The sequence below is a fragment of the Monomorium pharaonis genome, chromosome 8 (assembly GCF_013373865.1).
Source record: "Monomorium pharaonis isolate MP-MQ-018 chromosome 8, ASM1337386v2, whole genome shotgun sequence".
NCBI classification, from domain to species: Eukaryota; Metazoa; Arthropoda; class Insecta; order Hymenoptera; family Formicidae; genus Monomorium; species Monomorium pharaonis.
Window position 1 is genome coordinate 22,479,066 of NC_050474.1, and position 19,217 is coordinate 22,498,282.

Sequence of the window (19,217 nt, forward strand, 5' to 3'; positions counted from 1 at the left end):
AGTTAACGAAAGAATTCAAAAGACATTCAGACGCGGTTTGAAATAAAATGTTTCTTAAGTTTCTTAAGTTCTTTAACATACGTTTGCAAATACTTATGCGATTTGAGTATAATGCAATGTTTCTTTTAGGGTACTCAAGACGCCGACGAAGGTCTGAACACGGACTCGGAGCTCGAGGACATTGACGAAGCTGCCGAGGGAGAGGAGTCGCGTTTTTGTACCTTGCCAAGACCTAGTAAGAGCGGCGCATCCTTTACGATACTGACCGCCAGATTTCTCAAGGGTCCCGGGCACAAGGGACTTGGCTTCAGTATCGTCGGCGGTACCGACAGTCCTCGCGGAAATATGGGTATCTATGTGAAAACCGTATTTCCTAATGGCCAAGCCGCTGACTTAGGCACTGTCAAGGAAGGTAAAGACTATACCCGATTCATATCTGGCAAGTTAATTCTATAAATCTTCGGATCTCTAAATCTTCTAAATGTTTTTTCAAATTTTTCGGAAATTTTAGATTTAAGAAATAAAAATCTTTCTTCTATATGACATTCTTTTTTCGCTTTTTTTTCTCTGGATCTTTTCTTCTTTTTTGTGAATAATATTTGAAATAATTATTAATTAAAAAATAAAATAATTGTTAATTTTTATCAAAGTTGATTATTATTAAGTTATAAATACATTTTTGTTTGCGAAAACAAACTCTAAAAAGTAATTTACAGTATATAGCGATTTTTAATTTGCAAGTGAAAAATACAAATATATTTAAAAATTTCTTATTGTGTTAAGGTTCCTATAATAATTTTTACAAATTACTTTATGATAAATTTTTTATTGTATATATATTTATAATAAGTATTTGATATTATATTAGCATATTTCTAATCAACATACGTAGCTCACGAAATTTCATATTTACAGGGGACGAAATTTTATCAATAAATTCGAAACCTCTTCATGGTATGACCCACGCCGAGGCGATTGCCGAATTTAAATCCGTCAAAGCTGGAGACGTCGTCCTACACGTGGGACGTCGCGTGAACAGGAAAAAGAAAGAAACCTTGACTTTGGCACCGGTTAATCCCTCCGTCCCGAGGCAACCTGTCACGTGAATTCGAGAACATAGCAACGATTTTTTTATTTGCTGAAGTTTCACGAATTCAGTCTTTTACTCTTGAGAACATTCATAAACATAGCAATATCGATAATTATTGCTGGCAATAATACGTGAAAGGTCAAGGTAAACTGTGAGTTATCTCTATTTTCTTAAGCTTCGAATCGTGAAACAAAATTGCGTCATACATATATCTTTAGATTTTAATATTGCATCTCGCTTTTGTGTTTTATTTCACTAAAAGCAAGATAAGATTGCATATAAATATAAAATTTAGTACAGGACGATTTAGAGCGTCGATCAATTCTTTTAACAGGTATTTAAAATAATTTATTAGTTACTATACCTTTTTAAACACGGAAATTTGTTTTCAGCGGTTTTTTTTACATCTTCCAATATTTTTCTATTTTTGTTGTTTCAGATTAAGTCAAAAGTTGCAACTAAATCTGATTATTTTTCTATACAGTTTGGTCGTATATTTATTAAAAGAAATGCAGTTTAAAATATGCAAATTTGTCTCATGACTTCAGAATAAAATTTATAAAGATCAATGATAAAGTGTGAATATATTTTAAACTGCAATAAGTTTTGATAAAATTGTAAGGAGTTTATTCATTCATGTATATACATATCCGAAATAAGAATCTTGAATCAGAACATCTTATTTTTTTAATATATACGAGACAGAGTCTGGAAAAATAAAGTCTCACTCTTACATAACAAACATAATCAAACGGTGAGGCGAACACTGTCGAATCAAAACATGTTTTAATTGTACCGATCTACTCGGTACCCTATATTAAGGATTAATGTTTATCACTAAATTTATAATCATCTTATCTAGAAACATCGACATAATGAAGAATTATTGAAGCTTTCAATCGCATTTTCTCACGTTTACTTATACATCACGATAGGAAATAGTTGAATTAAATACACTGAGAGAAATTTGGCTATTTACGAAACAGAATGCAACGCAACGAAGTCCTCCAGTTAGTTATTAGCAGACGATTTATTTTTGTAAAACGAATAAAAATGTTCCGCGATTTTTTGTACAGTCAATGACTAGCAAAGCGACATTTATTAATGTGTGTATGCCAAATCAACGAAATAAACGTAATCGAACGTACGTATCAATTGCACGATGGAAACTATCTATAACGGCCTGTAATGTATAACGAAATTATAATGATTTGATTTTGTCTTTGGAGACAACTCTTATTAGATGAAAAATATGTAAGTTTATTAAAATATTATACAATTTTTACCAAAACGTTTTGATTATATTTAATAAAAAAAATCAGTAATATAACAATTCAATTAGGTTAAACGGTTGTAAACTATCTACATATATAATATTTAATAAATATATTTTTTATCTAATAAGAATCTTTGTTGCTCGATTTAGTCTTTTATATTTATCTATTGTTTAACAAATTCGAGCCGAGCATACAATTTGATCTTCTTTTGTTATATTAATTATTTTTTAGTATTATAATAACAAAAATAACAACATAATATAATTACATCAATAATAATGTTACAATAATTTAGTATATGAATTTATTGATACTTAAGGAAGCTTTGTCTTTTGTCATTTTTATTCTGAAATCTTCTTTACGCAGGCCGGTGCAATTAGATAGACGACAGGAAATCCAAAGCCAAAACTTTATCGCAGCGTTAAGGAAGAAATTACTTTTTAACTGTAGACTAACGAAGATCGCCCAAAGATAAAGCCCAAAAAATATTTTTACTACAAAGACGAAACTTGAGAAAGCGCATATCTATATATTATTATACGTGTATATATATAATATATATACACACACACACAACACACAAACACACACAAACACACACACACACACACACACACACACACACACACACACACACACACACACACACGTATATATATACATTTTTTTGATCGAGCGAGAAACGCGCTTTATGTAAAGAAAAAGTAACATTATTAGTATCTAGTCGATTTGTAATATTTTTGTTCTTCAAAGCCCATTTTGTAGTCACAAAACGAAAGAAAAATAAGAAAAAAATTTTATAAATAAGTACAGATATATACACAGTGATAAATACATCAAAATCATACGTGTATACTTCTTATATCGATTTTTCCAGGTGTAACGAATCGTATAATCGATCGATAGATTAATAATTAGGATTTAGGATCGCCGCGCTAATTCGATAAAAGTAGTGTACGCTCCCGCACAATAAAACATTTTTAATTAAATTTTATAGAGTAATAATTTCAGAAATATTTCTTCCGTTTATTAAATCTTATAATAAATAACAATAAATAATGTAAGAATATAATAATACTTGCTTCTTGAAAAGCAATCATATTTTTGTTATAATTAGTTTTACACAAAGATTAGTTTTAAAAATATTGCAGAAAATAATTTTTACAATGCTCTGTGTATTGTAAAAATTCGATATTTTCTGCAATTGTCAGCCTATTGCAGAAAATAATTTTTACAATGCTCTGTGTATTGTAAAAATTCGATATTTTCTGCAATTGTCAGCCTATTGCAGAAAATAATTTTACAATGCTCTGTGTATTGTAAAAATTCGATATTTTCTGCAATTGTCAGCCTATTGCATTAATTATTTTTTACAACACTCTGTGTATTGTAAAAATTCGATATTTTCTGCAATTGTCAGCTTATTGCATTAATTATTTTTTACAACACTCTGTGTATTGTAAAAATTCGATATTTTCTGCAATTGTCAGCCTATTGCTAATTTTTACAATGCTCTGTGTATTGTAAAAATTCGGTATTTTCTGCAATTGTCAGCCTATTGCAGAAAATAATTTTTACAATGCTCTGTGTATTGTAAAAATTCGATATTTTCTGCAATTGTCAGCCTATTGCAGAAAATAATTTTTACAATGCTCTGTGTATTGTAAAAATTCGATATTTTCTGCAATTGTCAGCCTATTGCATTTTTACAATGCTCTGTGTATTGTATTGTAAATTGTCAGCCTATTGCAGATGCTCTGTGTATTGTAAAAATTCGATATTTTCTGCAATTGTCAGCCTATTGCAGAAAATAATTTTTACAATGCTCTGTGTATTGTAAAAATTCGATATTTTCTGCAATTGTCAGCCTATTGCAAAAAATAATTTTTACAATGCTCTGTGTATTGTAAAAATTCGGTATTTTCTGCAATTGTCAGCCTATTGCAGAAAATAATTTTTACAATGCTCTGTGTATTGTAAAAATTCGATATTTTCTGCAATTGTCAGCCTATTGCAGAAAATAATTTTTACAATGCTCTGTGTATTGTAAAAATTCGATATTTTCTGCAATTGTCAGCCTATTGCATTAATTATTTTTTACAACACTCTGTATATTGTAAAAATTCGATATTTTCTGCAATTGTCAGCCTATTGCAGAAAATAATTTTTACAATGCTCTGTGTATTGTAAAAATTCGATATTTTTTGCAATTGTCAGCCTATTGCAGAAAATAATTTTTACAATGCTCTGTGTATTGTAAAAATTCGATATTTTCCGCAATCGTCAGCCTATTGCAAAGATTGCGGGAAATAATGACATTTTACAATACTCTGAGAGTTGTAAAAAATAACGTATAATCTTCAAATTTTTATTAAATATTTATTTTTTTTCACAGGATACCACTTGGGACGAGATAATATGAGATATAAACTTTTGCAAGTTCTTCTATCTAAATTCCATCTTTCAAACATGACGTTACTGCATTATCTACATTCTTCTAGAAATATATGAACGTTATGTTTTCTCGATCGGTTAAACGGTCAGGTCAGGGTCGGTTGGTTAACAGTATTTAGAAATATAAGTATCGCATGCCAACTTTGATATAACTCACTTAAATAATTTTGAATAAAATTTCTATTAGACTAAATCTTTTAGACTAATATTAATTATTATAAAAGTTAATATTTACAATTAAACGTTGCAATAATTGAAATTTGGAAAGGTGTTAAGTACACGAGTAAAATATGTACATAAAAATATATTTAAATATCTTAATTAGAATACATTTGTATTTCAAAATTCATTCCTAAAAATCTTCACAAATCGTTTAAACAATTTTTCGTAAACGATTTCAATTTTCGTATGTTAGTTTTAACACATTGAACTTCGGCTGCACTGTTCTAGTTCTCTTTTGCTCGTAACAAATTTGCTATTGCTATATTAAAACTGTATAATAATAAATGAACCGTTATTAGATTTTTGATAAATTTCGAAGTATTGAAAATTATGCATAATTTTGGTAAAATTTTTTAAACGGTATTTGAAGTATTTCGGAGTACCTGCGTTGTATGCGTATGCGATGTTCAACGTGCTGAGAATGGACGCTCGAAATGTGAGTTTCTTACAACTTCAAAGACAAATAATCAACGCAGATTAATTACTCGGCTATTGTCTGAGTATTACGTAAGGCGTGGCTCGCAGACCGCGCGTTGCGTAATTAAATAATTGCGTAATATTATATGCGTGTAAGACTACGGCAAGGAGAGGCAATCAACGCTTGCTTTAATAATATGTGGCTGAAATATTGTAGCTTTAATTGAGCCGCAATTGCGCCGCAATTGTACGTTTGTGCAATTAAATTGTGCCCCATTTGCCGTGGCAGAATAAATGTTTCGTAGTGTCTTGTGACTTCCGAGGTAAAGAATACAGGAATTCCAAGCACTCGGTTCGCTCACTTTGCTCGTGAATTTGATTCTTCACGGCCACAGTTTTATATTTTAATTTACGATCGCTACCGTTTAAAGTTAAAACACGTCGCTATCGCTTCAAGTTAAAATACGTCGCGATAATAATGAACTCATCTCGCAACGGGTATTCTTCGTCAAGACGATGCAATTATTATACAAATCTTCTAAAATAAAAGCCGTCTCCTGCGAGCGGCTAAAAGACTGATGGTGCTTTAACGAATTGAAACATTCTTTAGTTGTTTTTCAGAAACTTTTTGAACATACATATTTTTTGCTATTAAATTGACTAGGCTGTTATTTATTTGTGAGAAGTTCGTGACACATTTTATGGAAAAAAACATGAGATATGTGCCAGAATTGCCATTCATCATGCTGCTTCGTAAGCATTATACTTGTAGTTCACAGCCGCTTACGTACGTTTGCAGAAATAGATTATTGACAACTGTGTTGTGGAATTATTGTTTTTTAAAAATATTTTAATTCTATTGAGTCGCCACTGTTTCTACTTAATATTTGGCTAACTTGACTAAACCAATAAGATAATTAATGACATAGTGGGAAAGATTTATTAATATACCTATTTAAAATGCTGTCAATTTATTTAATTTAATGAGAACTAAGACTTTTTGTCACCAGTAATAAAGAATTAAAAAATGCTAATTTAACTTTTATGTTTTAATCAAAATTAATGATTGATTAGGAACAGTGACGACCTATGGAATAGTTAAAAATGTATCATATTGAGTATAGTTTGATACTACGAGTTTAACGGTGAACAAATGTATATATTTGTGGTCTGAGTATTTTCTTCATTATACCTCGCCTCTTAACATTATTTCATCGTCATTTCCCACTCGGTTTCGCGAGCCACTTCGAATTATATAACGCCACAAAGCGAGGCATTCGAATTGTTTTGACAGGCGCAAAGCACCCAATTCTCTTGTCCCGTAATGAGAAAATTAGGGATTGTTAAAGGTTCCTTACGCCACGTGTACGTGTATGTGTGTGTTGGTATATGGGTGCAATGACATTAGTTCTACCTCAGATTTATCTTTCACTTAGGCGCAGTATGGATAGTTTATAGCGTATATAAAGAAGAACGCTAACGCTATTAGCAGCGATCCACTCAGATCACCCAATGCTGTCAAGTAGGGGATCGCCGAGTTGTCAGGATCGATTTTGTACCTCCACATCGCATGAATAATTATATGCGCAATGTACAATAGAATCATCACCTAAAGAAAAAAAATATTCTTGTTACAGCTTTGCTTCCACATAGTTTAAAAATCGAAACAAAGTAATTGCGTGACTTACTTGTACTATAGAAACAACTATATAAGAGATTACGAAGTACGCATTTAGTGAGCATTTCTCCGGATTTAAAGCATCAGCGATAAAGACAAAGACCAGTTGACCGGGAATCACTAAAGCGATCAGCAACCTTGCGGTACTGGCATATGGTGCTGTATGTAAAAAAAGTTTTAGATATATCGAACGTATTCTAGCATAAAAAATTTTAATATGACACATACATCCAACACAGAGCGCGGTCCACGGAGCTACCCAAATTTTGCCATGCGGCGGCAGAATTCCTATGATAGAAGACTGGTGCAACATGGTTGACATTCGAGACGCTTGCACCGATACTAAATTGCCGCCGATTCCGTTAATGACCGGTTGAAAAGCTTCGGATCCTTTATATTCGTCAATTATTCTCTCGAGAACTAATCCGCCTCCGCTAAAGACAGATAGTAATAGTAATGAATAAAATAAAAATACACTTGAGCAAAATAATAATCAGATTATAATTCATTAGTGATATATCGTGAATTAAAAAATAAAATTGAAAATTAACAATAAATTGATAATGCAATCACACGTAGGAAAGATTGATTTAAATATTTACAGCTAAACAATTTGGTTATTAGAATAAAATCTCTCGGAAAGCCTAAATAAAATATTTTGTGACTAACCCACTGATTAGAAGAGCAGATAGGATGGGAATCCAACCGGACTTCAATACTTTTTTTGTATATTTATTCTTTAGCACGATTGCAATCCAAATCGGCAAAAGCACCAAGAACACTCCGAGAACGACGTACAATATCCAACCTTCTGTATTCATTCTATTGTAGAATTCCGTTGCGATGGTGGAAAGAATGCTGATGGACACGACATCGCCGATAGATGCGGCCAGAGGAGTCGCCACGTTGTCCGGATTCATTTTGTATCGATGAGATAACATGATCACAGCGATCATGACAAAGTCTGCGGGGAAGAGATAATTTTGCTTGTGATTTAAAATTTTGCTTATCAAAATAAGTTTTATAACGTTTTAAATATTTAAATTAAGAAGAATTTCAAAAAGAACATAAGCATGCTACATCTAATTAAATATTAAATTTAATAATAGGAGTTCAAAAAATTTAGGGACAACAAGATTACAATAAAATAAAAAAGCTATCTCTAATTTAAAAATTAGTTTGCAATATTATAATATTAACCATATTATAAACATATAAAAAAAGAGAAAGAGGTCGAAAAGAGAATCTACATGAATTATTCTTGCAATTAGTTAATGTTATATTTGTTATAATAATACATTATTTAACAATTACGTAATTAAATAATTTAACTCTCTGCATGCTAATAAAATATTTATTTCCTATATTAGAAATGGAAATTAACGATACATTATTGTAATTGGTTCATTTCAAGCTTTATGAGAATATTATGAACAGAAAATGAAATGTGAAATATTGATAACAGATAACATAAAATTAAGAATTTAGAACGCGATAACAGATAAATACGTATAAATTTTCGATAGAGAATGAAAAAATTTTTGCAACAGTAAAAAATGGTACTAAAAAAGAAATACAGATCTTTCTATAAAAATCGTGTCTATCAAGCATATCTTTATCATGTATGAGCAGTTATCACAGATAATATCTATTAATATAATGCGTGATTGAGCCTTAACAGCAGCCGTTATTAACGCTAATTGTTGATAAACGACGAATGGATGGTTACTTCGAAAGGGAGTGTCTGATATGTAAAAGCTTAGAATGTAAAAAGCGTACAATATTTAATGAGCATGCGGCGAAAAAATAACTTACCCAAGATAAAGCAAGAGCTGGTCGCTGTGCACATGCACGAGACTGCTAACAGCAACGCGTGCTGCCACTTAAAGTCATTCCCGTTGAGCTGGCCTACCCCCATGCCGAACAACGACAGACAGACGGCCGCGACGATTGCCTGGATCTGTACCAGGGCGATGTTCCCGACGATCATCTTGATGATCTCCCGTCGACTGGTCATGTTGCCTAAATTCGCTTGTGTCGACAATCGCGACGCCAAACACATATCAAGATTACCCTTCAGACCCTGCAGCGCCGTGGTCAGGATCAGTAGTTGAGGAACCTCTATGAAAGCGGGCATGTACTAAAATCGGATATGTTAAAATATTAGAATACATATAAACCGATTTTAAACGAAATTTATTTTTTTGATTGCCATGCAAATCGAAGAATAGATTAAAGACTGCTAGGCAGACTGATTGGAAAGCGGGACTACATTGCGATAAGATGATAGAAGCGGGACTTACTTTTTTTTACAATAAGTACATACATAATTTAAAAAATTTTTCTTCTTGGCTTGCAAAGTTTAAAATAATTTACTACTTGGTTCTTTACAAAAGAAGCTTCTCGATTTCTGCAATATAAAGTGACAAAAACAATGTTTTTAAATTGAATTGAAAGGAAGAGAATTAGAATTGCAAAAGCTTGAGACACACTGCATATAATTAACGCGTTCTTATCACAGTGATGTATTATTGACGAGTTAATTCGTTACTTCCGCTCGTTTTAAAAACGTTTCAAGATATATATAAACCCGCGATAAGATTTAATTAAGACTTTGTTCTTACTTAATCAAGTGATTGAGGATAAATTATTTAACGCAATGTGCTTTTATCTAAAATCTACATGATCGGTATTAAAAATATGAACGGCACTCGAGATTGTGTTTATGCAATCGGGTCGCGGTGTAGGTTTAAGAGATCGATATCGTATCCTATATCATACAATCGATAAAATGCACCTAGTAAATATTGAGCATCAATTTCGACATTGTCTTTGATAGTAGTAAATTATTTCTCCATCTTCGAACGAGAATAAATATTTCCGCAGAAAAATAACGTAAGTAAAAGAAGGAGATAGGAACGGACGATCGACACTCGAGTCTGTTTTCTACGATATGGCATTTTCTTCGGGGAAAGAGTCATTACCTTCGCGGTGGTGAGAACACGACCTGCGCCGATGGTCCCCAGACCAGCGATAAAGAACGGTATCGACACCTGCGCGATTGTGTGGAACCATTTCTCGTTTCTGATATCCTTGTGGTTTCCCTTCGGGTTCTGACCTTCCCCATCGGGATCCGACGAAATCGTGACCACGGAGCTGGAGAGCGATCCTTTATCATTTCCGCCGGGCAGGTTTTTCCCGTCCATCTTGTCACCGCCGGGTGTCTTCAAGCCGACTGTCGACGTATCGGTACATATTAAAAAAATCCACAGTCGGAGAATATTCAAGCGGTGGTCGCAATCAGCGTTCTAAATAATCGGACGACGCTAGAATTGAGACACGAATGTACGAATCGATATGCTTGACAGTTACCGGTTTCTATAAGATTTGGAAGTCGATCGTATGATCTTTTCCTGAAAGTGAAAACGCTAGAAATAAACATTTTACTGACGGCCGTGCAACTTTCCGAATTGCAATCAAATTGCACAATTATGACTCACTCGATCGATTTTACATGAGCTATATGTGAGAAGGTTCGACTGTTCACTGACGGCTGTTGGTCTCTTGGTGGCTGTCAACATCTCCGCGCACCGTCATCCTCGTGTAAATAAACTCGTGCTCCGCAAAGGCACGTAAACGACGCGAGGCGATTACTGAACTGAATGCCTTCTCTGCGCTCTCGCATTATAAACCGGCGTTAATTCATGGTACTCTGAATTCCGACGATGGGACTGTCAGCGGGCAAAAATCATCGGTGAGTTATTCCGCGTCGTAATCGTTATAATCGTCACATTGTCTGTGCCGATCTTTTCCCCACCGTATCCGCGAGCGATTTGTCACACTGCCACGACAATTAGTTTGTTCGTTTCCTGTAGGTACAAAGTACGCGTGAATTTCACGATGCGAAGCGATATGAACGACATGACGGGCGACAATACATCATCAATTACACTATCAGAACTTGCCAGAATTTAAACGGACCAAGTAAATTTCGTTATATCAAGGGGCAAGGTAACGTTATAGCATGAGTATATTATATTGGGAAAGTACATTTTCCCGTGTTCCATTATTTATTAATTGTGCGAAAGTATTTGTTGTGTCAAACAACAATTTTATGCGTCATGTAATTTTTACTGACGTGACATCGCATTTAATTTGCATGAAATGCAACTATTATTTTCATTCGAAGGCCGTAATCCAATTTGGTGACTAATTATTATTTTATTGCTTATACAACTTTTACGTAACAGCAAGTAGATAAGAACGGAAATAGCAGTAGCAACAAGGTTTTAAAAAGTGATAAATAAATTTCAAGTTATAAGTACAGAAAAACAGCGTTGTGACGAAAATTTGTTTAACTTACATTACTTGAATAATATTTTTTCGCCGAATTTTTACGGTGAATTTTTACTTTTATTTTTGCCTATTATGCTGATTGTGCTACTGGGGTATCAAGGAAAATAGAATTTCAAGCTTCGCATGAGAAATCGAAACTTGGCTTTAATTCCATTTAAATAAATTCAAATTTCAATGCCACATAGATACACGGATGTAGATTTTATCTTCACTTGCGGCGCGATCGAAACCAATCGATACCGTTATTGACGTAAAAATTTATAAGGGGCAATAAATTATGTCGATATCGAAGCCAAATGCTTTTGCTATGCAAATTTTTCAACAGCTTCAATCTTCCTTCATCGCGTTAATCATCGCGCAAGACTTGGGATTAGCATTTAATCGCATAAAACATAGTCGCACGGAAGAATAAGATAGTGTGCGAACACGCTCGTTTTCGCCATGCTGCCATTAATCTCGCGACTTTTCTTACCGGCGACTTTCTGCACGAAGTCAGACTCCGGATTGATGTCCACTCTCAGTTTCTTATCATCAGTTTTCTTCATGCTGTCGAATTTCAACGAATAATTGTCATTGCCATTCATTGCACGGGGTATAGTAAAAGCTTGATCCCTGACTCTTCCAACGTCGTTTGTCAGACGCGAAACGTTGTCATTGCTGTCCGTCGGCGTCAGACCGATGTTGTTCACCAACGGTGGCTCAATCTCCGAGTCCGGAAAAGCGACCATATCTGTGATAAGCCAATGGCTCAATTAGGCAGAAGTCTCGATCCTATCGAAAGCTTTACGAGATCCTATGTTTAAAACACTGTTATATGGAATATGGAACGAGCTAAAGTGAATCATTATGATTTGGTAGTTTATAATGCAATTTAAGAGATTTAAATTATATTATTTGCAAGCTCATCAAAATTCTTTATTTAACAAAATTATAATAAAATTGTTTAAAAAATTATGAAAAAATTACGTAAAAAAGAGAAAATATCATATTTTATTATGTAAAGAACTTAAAAATATTTTTCATAAATTCTGAATTTGATAAATCTTTATGTGAAAAGAGTAATGTGATTTTGTAATCTTTCCTCAAAACTGTATTATACATGTAACATTCTTGTTTTTTTAATCGCAGGTGTTTATTCTCAGCGCTTCGATAAGTATGTAAGATTATTGCCTGACGGAGTAACGTGGAAATTTTTTGTATAAAAATGTTACATTTAAAGTCTAAAGGAGATACATATAAAGGAGCTCGATGAAGGAAAGTATTACAACACGCCAAGCATCATGGTAATCCAATTTTTAATTTGTGTTTTAAATTTAAAAAAATTTAATTAAATTTGTGTTAATTTTTAAGTTGTAAAAAATTTTTAAGTTGTAATTTTTTATTTGATTTGAAACATGATTTAAGTTCTGTTCAAGCAGAAAATAAGAGAAGGATGCACAAAACAAATGAATAAAATTTAACATATGCACATACCGAATCCGCTGTAGGCCTATGGCGTTGCAAGAGCCCGTTTGGCAAACCTTAGGATCAACCTGCGACAATCTCACGTCGGATCTGCCTGTTTCCGCAATCTTCGATCTACAGACACTGAAAATACGCAATGATACGTTACAGATCATCCGGGCTATCTGGAGAACTGTTTGCCGTTACTGTCAGGTAATCAAATGACTTTGTACGCGTTATCGGGGACTCGTGTACTAGCGATTTTAACACCGTTATCGCACGGTGGCTTATCGTTATTGAAGCCACCGTAATTACGTGTCTAGTCGAGACGATCGCGTTTATCAGAGAGAGGAGAAAAAAAAGGAAACAATTAACGACAGGGGGGTATAAAAGTGCGAGGACTGGAGAAACAAGAGGAAGTCAGGAATCCGAGAATCACGATTACGCAAGCGCATCGTTCGCACGCTTTCTTCGGAAACGTGAACTAGATACCGCGAGATTTTCGAATCCGCTTGAATCCGATCCGCGTTTTTCGCGAAACCCGAGAACTCGCGCGCTCGTCGCAAAACTCTTGCGATTGCATGAGATCGATTTATAAACCCAAGCGTATAAACCTAATTGTTTGCCGATGTCGGACGCGTAATTGGTAACCATACTGGAACGTCTACCAGACAGAAGTAATCGATATCTAATTATGATTAACGGTCTAGCGTGTGTGCTTTCGTACAATGTGAGTTATGAATCGTCCGTAAAAATAGTCGCAAGTTTACCACTGGTGCACGTTCTACCTGAGTAAAAGTATACTAGATACTGCGACACTTGTGCACTTTTTTTAAATTCTAGTAAAAATCTTGTAAAAAATTTCAATATTTAACAAGAACAATTATTATTTGTCAATCGACGATCCAAGTTCCGTTGCCTATAATCTATCTTCGAATTTTAATTCAGAAGCACAGCAAACGTAATGTGTGCAGATAATTATTTTTAAAAGATACGTTAAAGATACTCAATAATTTTAATAAAATAACATTTCTTTTTCCAAATAAAAGAATTTTAAGAAAATTACATATGCACATTACGTATCAAATTTCTTCCGTGCTTTATTTTACATTTTATTTCTTTCACGTATTGTTTTAATAAAAAAAGAAAGAAAGACTATTGGAGCAGAACTTTTAATGCAGCGCTCTACCCATCTAAACGCTTCGTTTTTTATCAGATCATATTTATCTATGACAAGCTAAAGTAGCTGAAGTTTTCCTTTAAGAAGTATCATTGATATTTCTTAATAGTTCATCTCTGGTAATTGATAGCAATAATCTTGAATGGCCAAGTCGTTGCTCCGACCGGCGCGGCGGGCTCCTCGATACTCCTGACGCTTCGTGTAACGCAATATGCAGAATCAGCGAGAGAGCGTCGCGACTTGATCACACGTTTGGGGTGATAGAGGCAACTGAAGCTCTCGCGTCGCGACTTGATCTGATCGCACGTGTCAGCGAGAACTAAATTACGCGTGCGTGTGCGGAAAAGGGACGTGTGCCTTTTTTGCTGCATCTGCCTACAAAGGGTTCTTTGCAATTTTTGATTCGCCAAAAGCGAAGATAGGTCCGATTTAGAGCTAGCAAAGTGAATCGCGCAAATAATCAATAACGGTTCGTCCAATTTCAGGAGAATCATCAGCCGAAGATTGACAGAGAAATATAATAGATAGGAAAAATAATAGAATAGTAATGAAAAACAATAATTATTAGGAGGCAATTAAATTTTTCTGCATTATTTTCCCGTGTAATACGTATCTTTCAGTCAACTTTGATTTAATAAACGAAATAAATAAACGATCATCACTTAATGTTGATAGATAGCTTATAACGCTAATTATGTTTACTAACTTTAATTTGATAACGTACAAAATAAGTAATTGATGATCACTAAATTGAGTTTGATAGATTGCTACCTTTAATATAATTTATTTCAACATGTATGTATGTGTTCTTATAACAATGACTTTTTATCTACCATATTTCTTTCGTAATCACCCATATGGATTAAATTGGACGCTAATATAATTGTAGGACAGTGACTTTTAAATTTTGCGTATAATCTTGCATTTTGATTCGAGATATAATTATCAATCATTCGACAAAAATTATCGTGCAAAAGAATACTTTTCAAGACATAGTACTGTATTATAATTTTATCCGATGTTCGTGAGAGAAAGCAAACAGTATTCGTAAACAGATAAGTAATATATAGATAATTTGCGCGCTGATTGATATCGTGCAAGATAATCATTTTTGAAGTCTGTAAGCAGTTTCTCCATTTTGTCACATTTTTTTTTAAGTCATTAATATTAATTATAAGTCAGACGCGCAGTTGAAAAAGATATGAATATTAATTACAAATTAGACTTTACCTATCTTTATTAGTAGCTCTTAAGAATGATAATTGTGTTTAATTTCTGTACCTGCTCGTGTCTCGAAAAAGTTTTTTTTTTAAGAATACGGCACAGTTTCTACAATTTCTTGTTCATTTTATATTTATTTCAAATTTAGTGAAATCTGCTATTTTCTTTTTGTGGAGATCAAATAATTAAATTTCTCAGTTATTGCAGTTGAAGAGTTAAATGTATTTACGCGGGGGTGCCAAGTTAATTTGCACCCTTCATAGTGGAAAAGTCTCTCGGTTGCATTTATCGATAATCAACCATCTATCTAACCGTTGGAACTTTCCAATTCAACAACAAAACTGATAAAATAAGTAAGATTAATCCAGATACTCCGTGTTACTTACGCAGAAAGCTCACATCGAATTTGCGCCAGCGTGTCGAAATTCACCGATGGACCCCTCGTTCTGGAGAATCTGTCGACGTTGAGGACAATACCAGCAGTCTGGACGACGGTCTCGGTAGCGAGTCGCGAGCGAATGTCCTGCGGGCCCAAAACTCTTCTTCGCGCGTTCTTCCGCGGAATTCGCGTAAAGTCGGTTGCGACAAATTCGTGCACTCTGTTAGAATTTCCAGCGTTGTTAAGTGTCTCGCGTCATTAGACAGGAAAGTATCGGTTCCCGCGCGCGATTTGATTTTCGGAGTCTATACGGAGGTGTCCGCGTGTCGCGCGCGGTTCAGCTTGACTGATAAAAGAAAGCCGCGGCTCGATTGTCAGTACTTCTGCTCGTCCTCGTCGGGCGCTCGTACGTCTACCTCGTCGTGACGACGTATGCACGTGCGCTATCTCGTCGGCGGCGGTAGGTGGGAGCTCGAAGGAAATTCTAACGCGGATCTCGCGTATGCTTAAAAATCGATTCGCAAGCGACTCGCGGAAATCCATCGGACTTCCCCATCTGATCTTTGATATGGATGATTTGATTCTGGACTTTTTTAAAGGAGCAGAATGTCATTGGAGAATTACGGGATTTACGTTGGAATGCGAAAATGCATTTACGCAATTCAATGGAATTCAGTGATTACACTTTCTCTACTGGAAAGATAAATCTAATAAATGTATAATGTATCTTTGACGCTTTATTTGTTCATCATCTTATCGTGTGCTATGAAACTTTCATTATCGAGATAGCGTGACAGATAGCACACTTTTTACTTTACTTGTCGTCTAGCTATTTATGTTGTTCAAAACTTTATTAGACGGTAATTATTTCTTTAAGTGCTTTTAGAAGTTTGGACAGCGCCGGTCACCATTATGGCAATCAGTGTGCTAGGATTTTCTACTTTAGGAGACGTATTGTGCGTTGGTTAATGTTTGCACAGTAGAAAGCATTAAAAGGGTTATTTCTGAAGCAATCTATCAATCGAATCTTAGTTTACCCGCAAAACATCTTAAAGATTTTTCCTCTCAAAAAAATAATTTTAAGTAATTGAGTAAATTTTATAAAAATGATTAAAAATTAATATAAACGATATTAACTATTATATTATAGTACAATAAAAAAAAATATTCCGTTAGATCAATCAATTTAATTATTAATAATTTAAGACCCGTTAATAATTTTAAGTTGATCAATCACTATAAAATTCATGATTTAATGGAAGTTAATAATAAAGGAAAACCGGTCACCGTATATTATTAATAACTGAAGACTCATATATGAACAAAGTATTACAGACTAATGATACCGATGAATTATGACTATCTAGACGTATGTTTTTCTGCTTCATTGAATAATATAAAGTCAATCAATTGGATATAATATCAAGGCTTCAGTCACGTGTACACTATTATTCAGTCAATCACCTAATGCAAATCGCTCGTTAGTATTCCTTCCGTTAAAAATCTCATTTTTATAAAATACAGGCATATGTAAGTATATGTGAGAGATCTTTAAGTTTCGCAGGTATCTGACCTTTCAAAACACTCCTTGGCAAGAGCCTTGTTCCAGACCTTCGGTTTTTAAAGGATTTTCTTCAACGAAGATGGATAGAATAAACGTACCGTCAATGACTTGCGTGCTCGATATGCGCGAATCGCATGTGTTCAATTATCTTTGGCAGTCAATTGAATGCCGAGCACGTAGAACTTTTATTGTTCCGCGGCGTTAGTAATTATTATTTAAGTGTGACGTAAGCGACAGTGCGTCAAGCGGTTTGCGTCACAACGAATCGTTAATTAAGTTCTAGGGTATTACTACGAGGTGATCGTCAATTGCCGCGAAAAGTGAATCACGAATCGATTTGTGTACTGTTTGCATGCAACGTGATGTAATATATTTTTAAGAATGTAAAATAAGTATAATAGAAGTACTGACCTTTGCCTTGGCGAAACTTCACGATGATGCGCTTGGCAAGGATGATGTTACAAGTAGAGGTGCATCTGCTACGAGCGACGAATGAGAACTGAATCTGTTTTAAGCCTCAGTCCGAGCTTAATGTCTTGAGTAGAAGGGATTTTCTTTAAAATAATAAAACTGTAGGCGTGACGAATCGATGTATTTGTAGGAGGTCATTTTAAAAGAAAAAAATAATAGTCGGACAAGGATCAAGCATAGAAGAAATGTATTTAGTGAACATAGGATCTATTGGTTAAATTGGAAATTTTATTTGTCAGCAACTTTCTAAGTAAGACTGACATTAATGGATTTTTTTTTAATTCCTGGAGGGATTAGAGGAAATTTTTGTTTCTTTGTGTACATGTTTCCTCGTATAATAAATTCTTAGTTTCTTAAAAAAAACTTTTCACTGTTGTCTTTCAAAACTTAGAAAGTAATATTTCTAATAATTTTGGGTATCCTGATACTTAATGAAACTAAGAAAATTTAAATTGTAATATGTATATAATTGTTAGACGTTTTGCTTGTAAGCACAGTGACCTTTTTCTATTTTCTCGAATATTAAAATTTTTTCCTGAAAGATCTTCAGCGAGATAAAAATTTTGAATAAAAGGCACGTACAAGTTGCAAAAACGTGCTATAAATAATAATAATAAATCAATGAAAATTACTATTTTGAACGTTGCATGTAATAAGCATGTCACCTCGTACGTACGTTTACGTTAACTTTAAGTTCGCTCGTTAATCAAACGATATATACGAGTCCCATTCTTCCGCGTGTATGTCCCATGAATATTGTATTGTCTGCGATCGGCAAACTAGACACGCAAGCGCGGCTTTACGCAAGATTCACGGTTATTTCGTGACCGTCAAAAATGGGGAATCACCGCGTCTGAGTGTCGCAGGGTCACGATTGTAATTCGTTTCCACGCGTAATTACACACCGGCGATTACGCGCTTGTCGTCATCCGGTGGTAGCGACGTCGTTTTGGCTCGCAAATGATCATTAATGACAATTACACCTGTCGAGTTTGGACTTGCAATTTTGATTGACAATCATGTAACTTGATCGGAACCAAGAAGGAACATGTAAATATTTTTTTGTGAAAGTAATTATCCGAAATTCTTGGTTAATCATAGGCATTAACAACATCCTAATAATGAGTTGTAGTGTTATTAGAAATTAACATTTTATATCTCTATTTTAATTTCTCTCTTGCGTTAAAATTTAAGATAGAAAATATATCTCAAGGATATAAAATTTTATTATTCAAGGAAATATACGTCAGAAGAAAATAAGTCTTCTAAAAATTCTAGAGAAACCCGAGGAAAAATCTACCAAATAACGTTAATTTCTGTCATATATCTGAATAATGAATAATGATTAACGTTGGAATAAAATTTTCCGTTAATATAATAATAAAATTATTTTAAATTATATTAAATTATTATAAATTAGAGTTCTACAGAAAAACTCTGAGAAAAAAAGTACTCCGTTTTCAAA

At 33.9% G+C, this 19,217-nt stretch overlaps 2 protein-coding genes across 7 annotated transcripts in view; one reads left to right on the plus strand and one right to left on the minus strand.

Moving 5' to 3' along the window:
* The window catches only part of LOC105838653, a 32,794-nt gene extending 27,648 nt beyond the window's left edge, over positions 1-5,146 (plus strand). For 3 of the 4 annotated variants that reach the window (XM_012684358.3, XM_012684359.3, XM_028189871.2), the window contains 2 exons: positions 130-412; positions 916-3,356. In XM_012684358.3, coding sequence (XP_012539812.2) covers positions 130-412; positions 916-1,106 — 474 coding nt within the window. In that variant the 3' untranslated portion in view covers positions 1,107-3,356. Of the gene's footprint in view, positions 1-129; positions 413-915; positions 3,357-4,762 lie in introns of those variants that run through there. The other variant, XR_003625574.2, reaches the window with a different exon arrangement.
* Positions 5,111-17,787, minus strand: LOC105839356 (solute carrier family 41 member 1). Of its 3 annotated transcripts, XM_036291424.1 has the most exons (10): positions 17,693-17,787; positions 15,725-15,937; positions 12,968-13,081; positions 11,967-12,224; positions 10,123-10,373; positions 8,954-9,278; positions 7,808-8,102; positions 7,367-7,572; positions 7,149-7,297; positions 6,893-7,069 (listed from the first exon to the last, which is right to left on the minus strand). In XM_036291424.1, the coding sequence occupies exons 4-10, from the start codon at positions 12,220-12,222 to the stop codon at positions 6,893-6,895; spliced, it is 1,659 nt and encodes a 552-aa protein (XP_036147317.1). In that variant the 5' UTR covers positions 12,223-12,224; positions 12,968-13,081; positions 15,725-15,937; positions 17,693-17,787. The 3 variants fall into 3 exon arrangements, with proteins under 3 accessions (XP_012541073.1, XP_036147317.1, XP_012541074.1); XM_012685619.3 differs by lacking the exon at positions 17,693-17,787 and having other exon boundaries at positions 5,111-7,069; positions 15,725-16,285; XM_012685620.3 differs by lacking the exons at positions 11,967-12,224; positions 12,968-13,081; positions 15,725-15,937; positions 17,693-17,787 and adding an exon at positions 10,639-11,951.
* Between the last annotated feature and the right edge of the window lie 1,430 nt (positions 17,788-19,217).

Coding starts and splice junctions, on each gene's coding strand:
- LOC105839356 (XM_012685619.3), bottom strand. CDS start 12,222: ATGGTCGCTTTTCCGGACTCGGAGATTGAGCCACCGTTGGTGAACAAC. Junction 10,374..11,966: donor CTTCGTGCAGAAAGTCGCCG/GTAAGAAAAGTC, acceptor ATACGTCGACAG/TCGGCTTGAAGACACCCGGC. Junction 7,070..7,148: donor TAGTTGTTTCTATAGTACAA/GTAAGTCACGCA, acceptor TTTTTTCTTTAG/GTGATGATTCTATTGTACAT.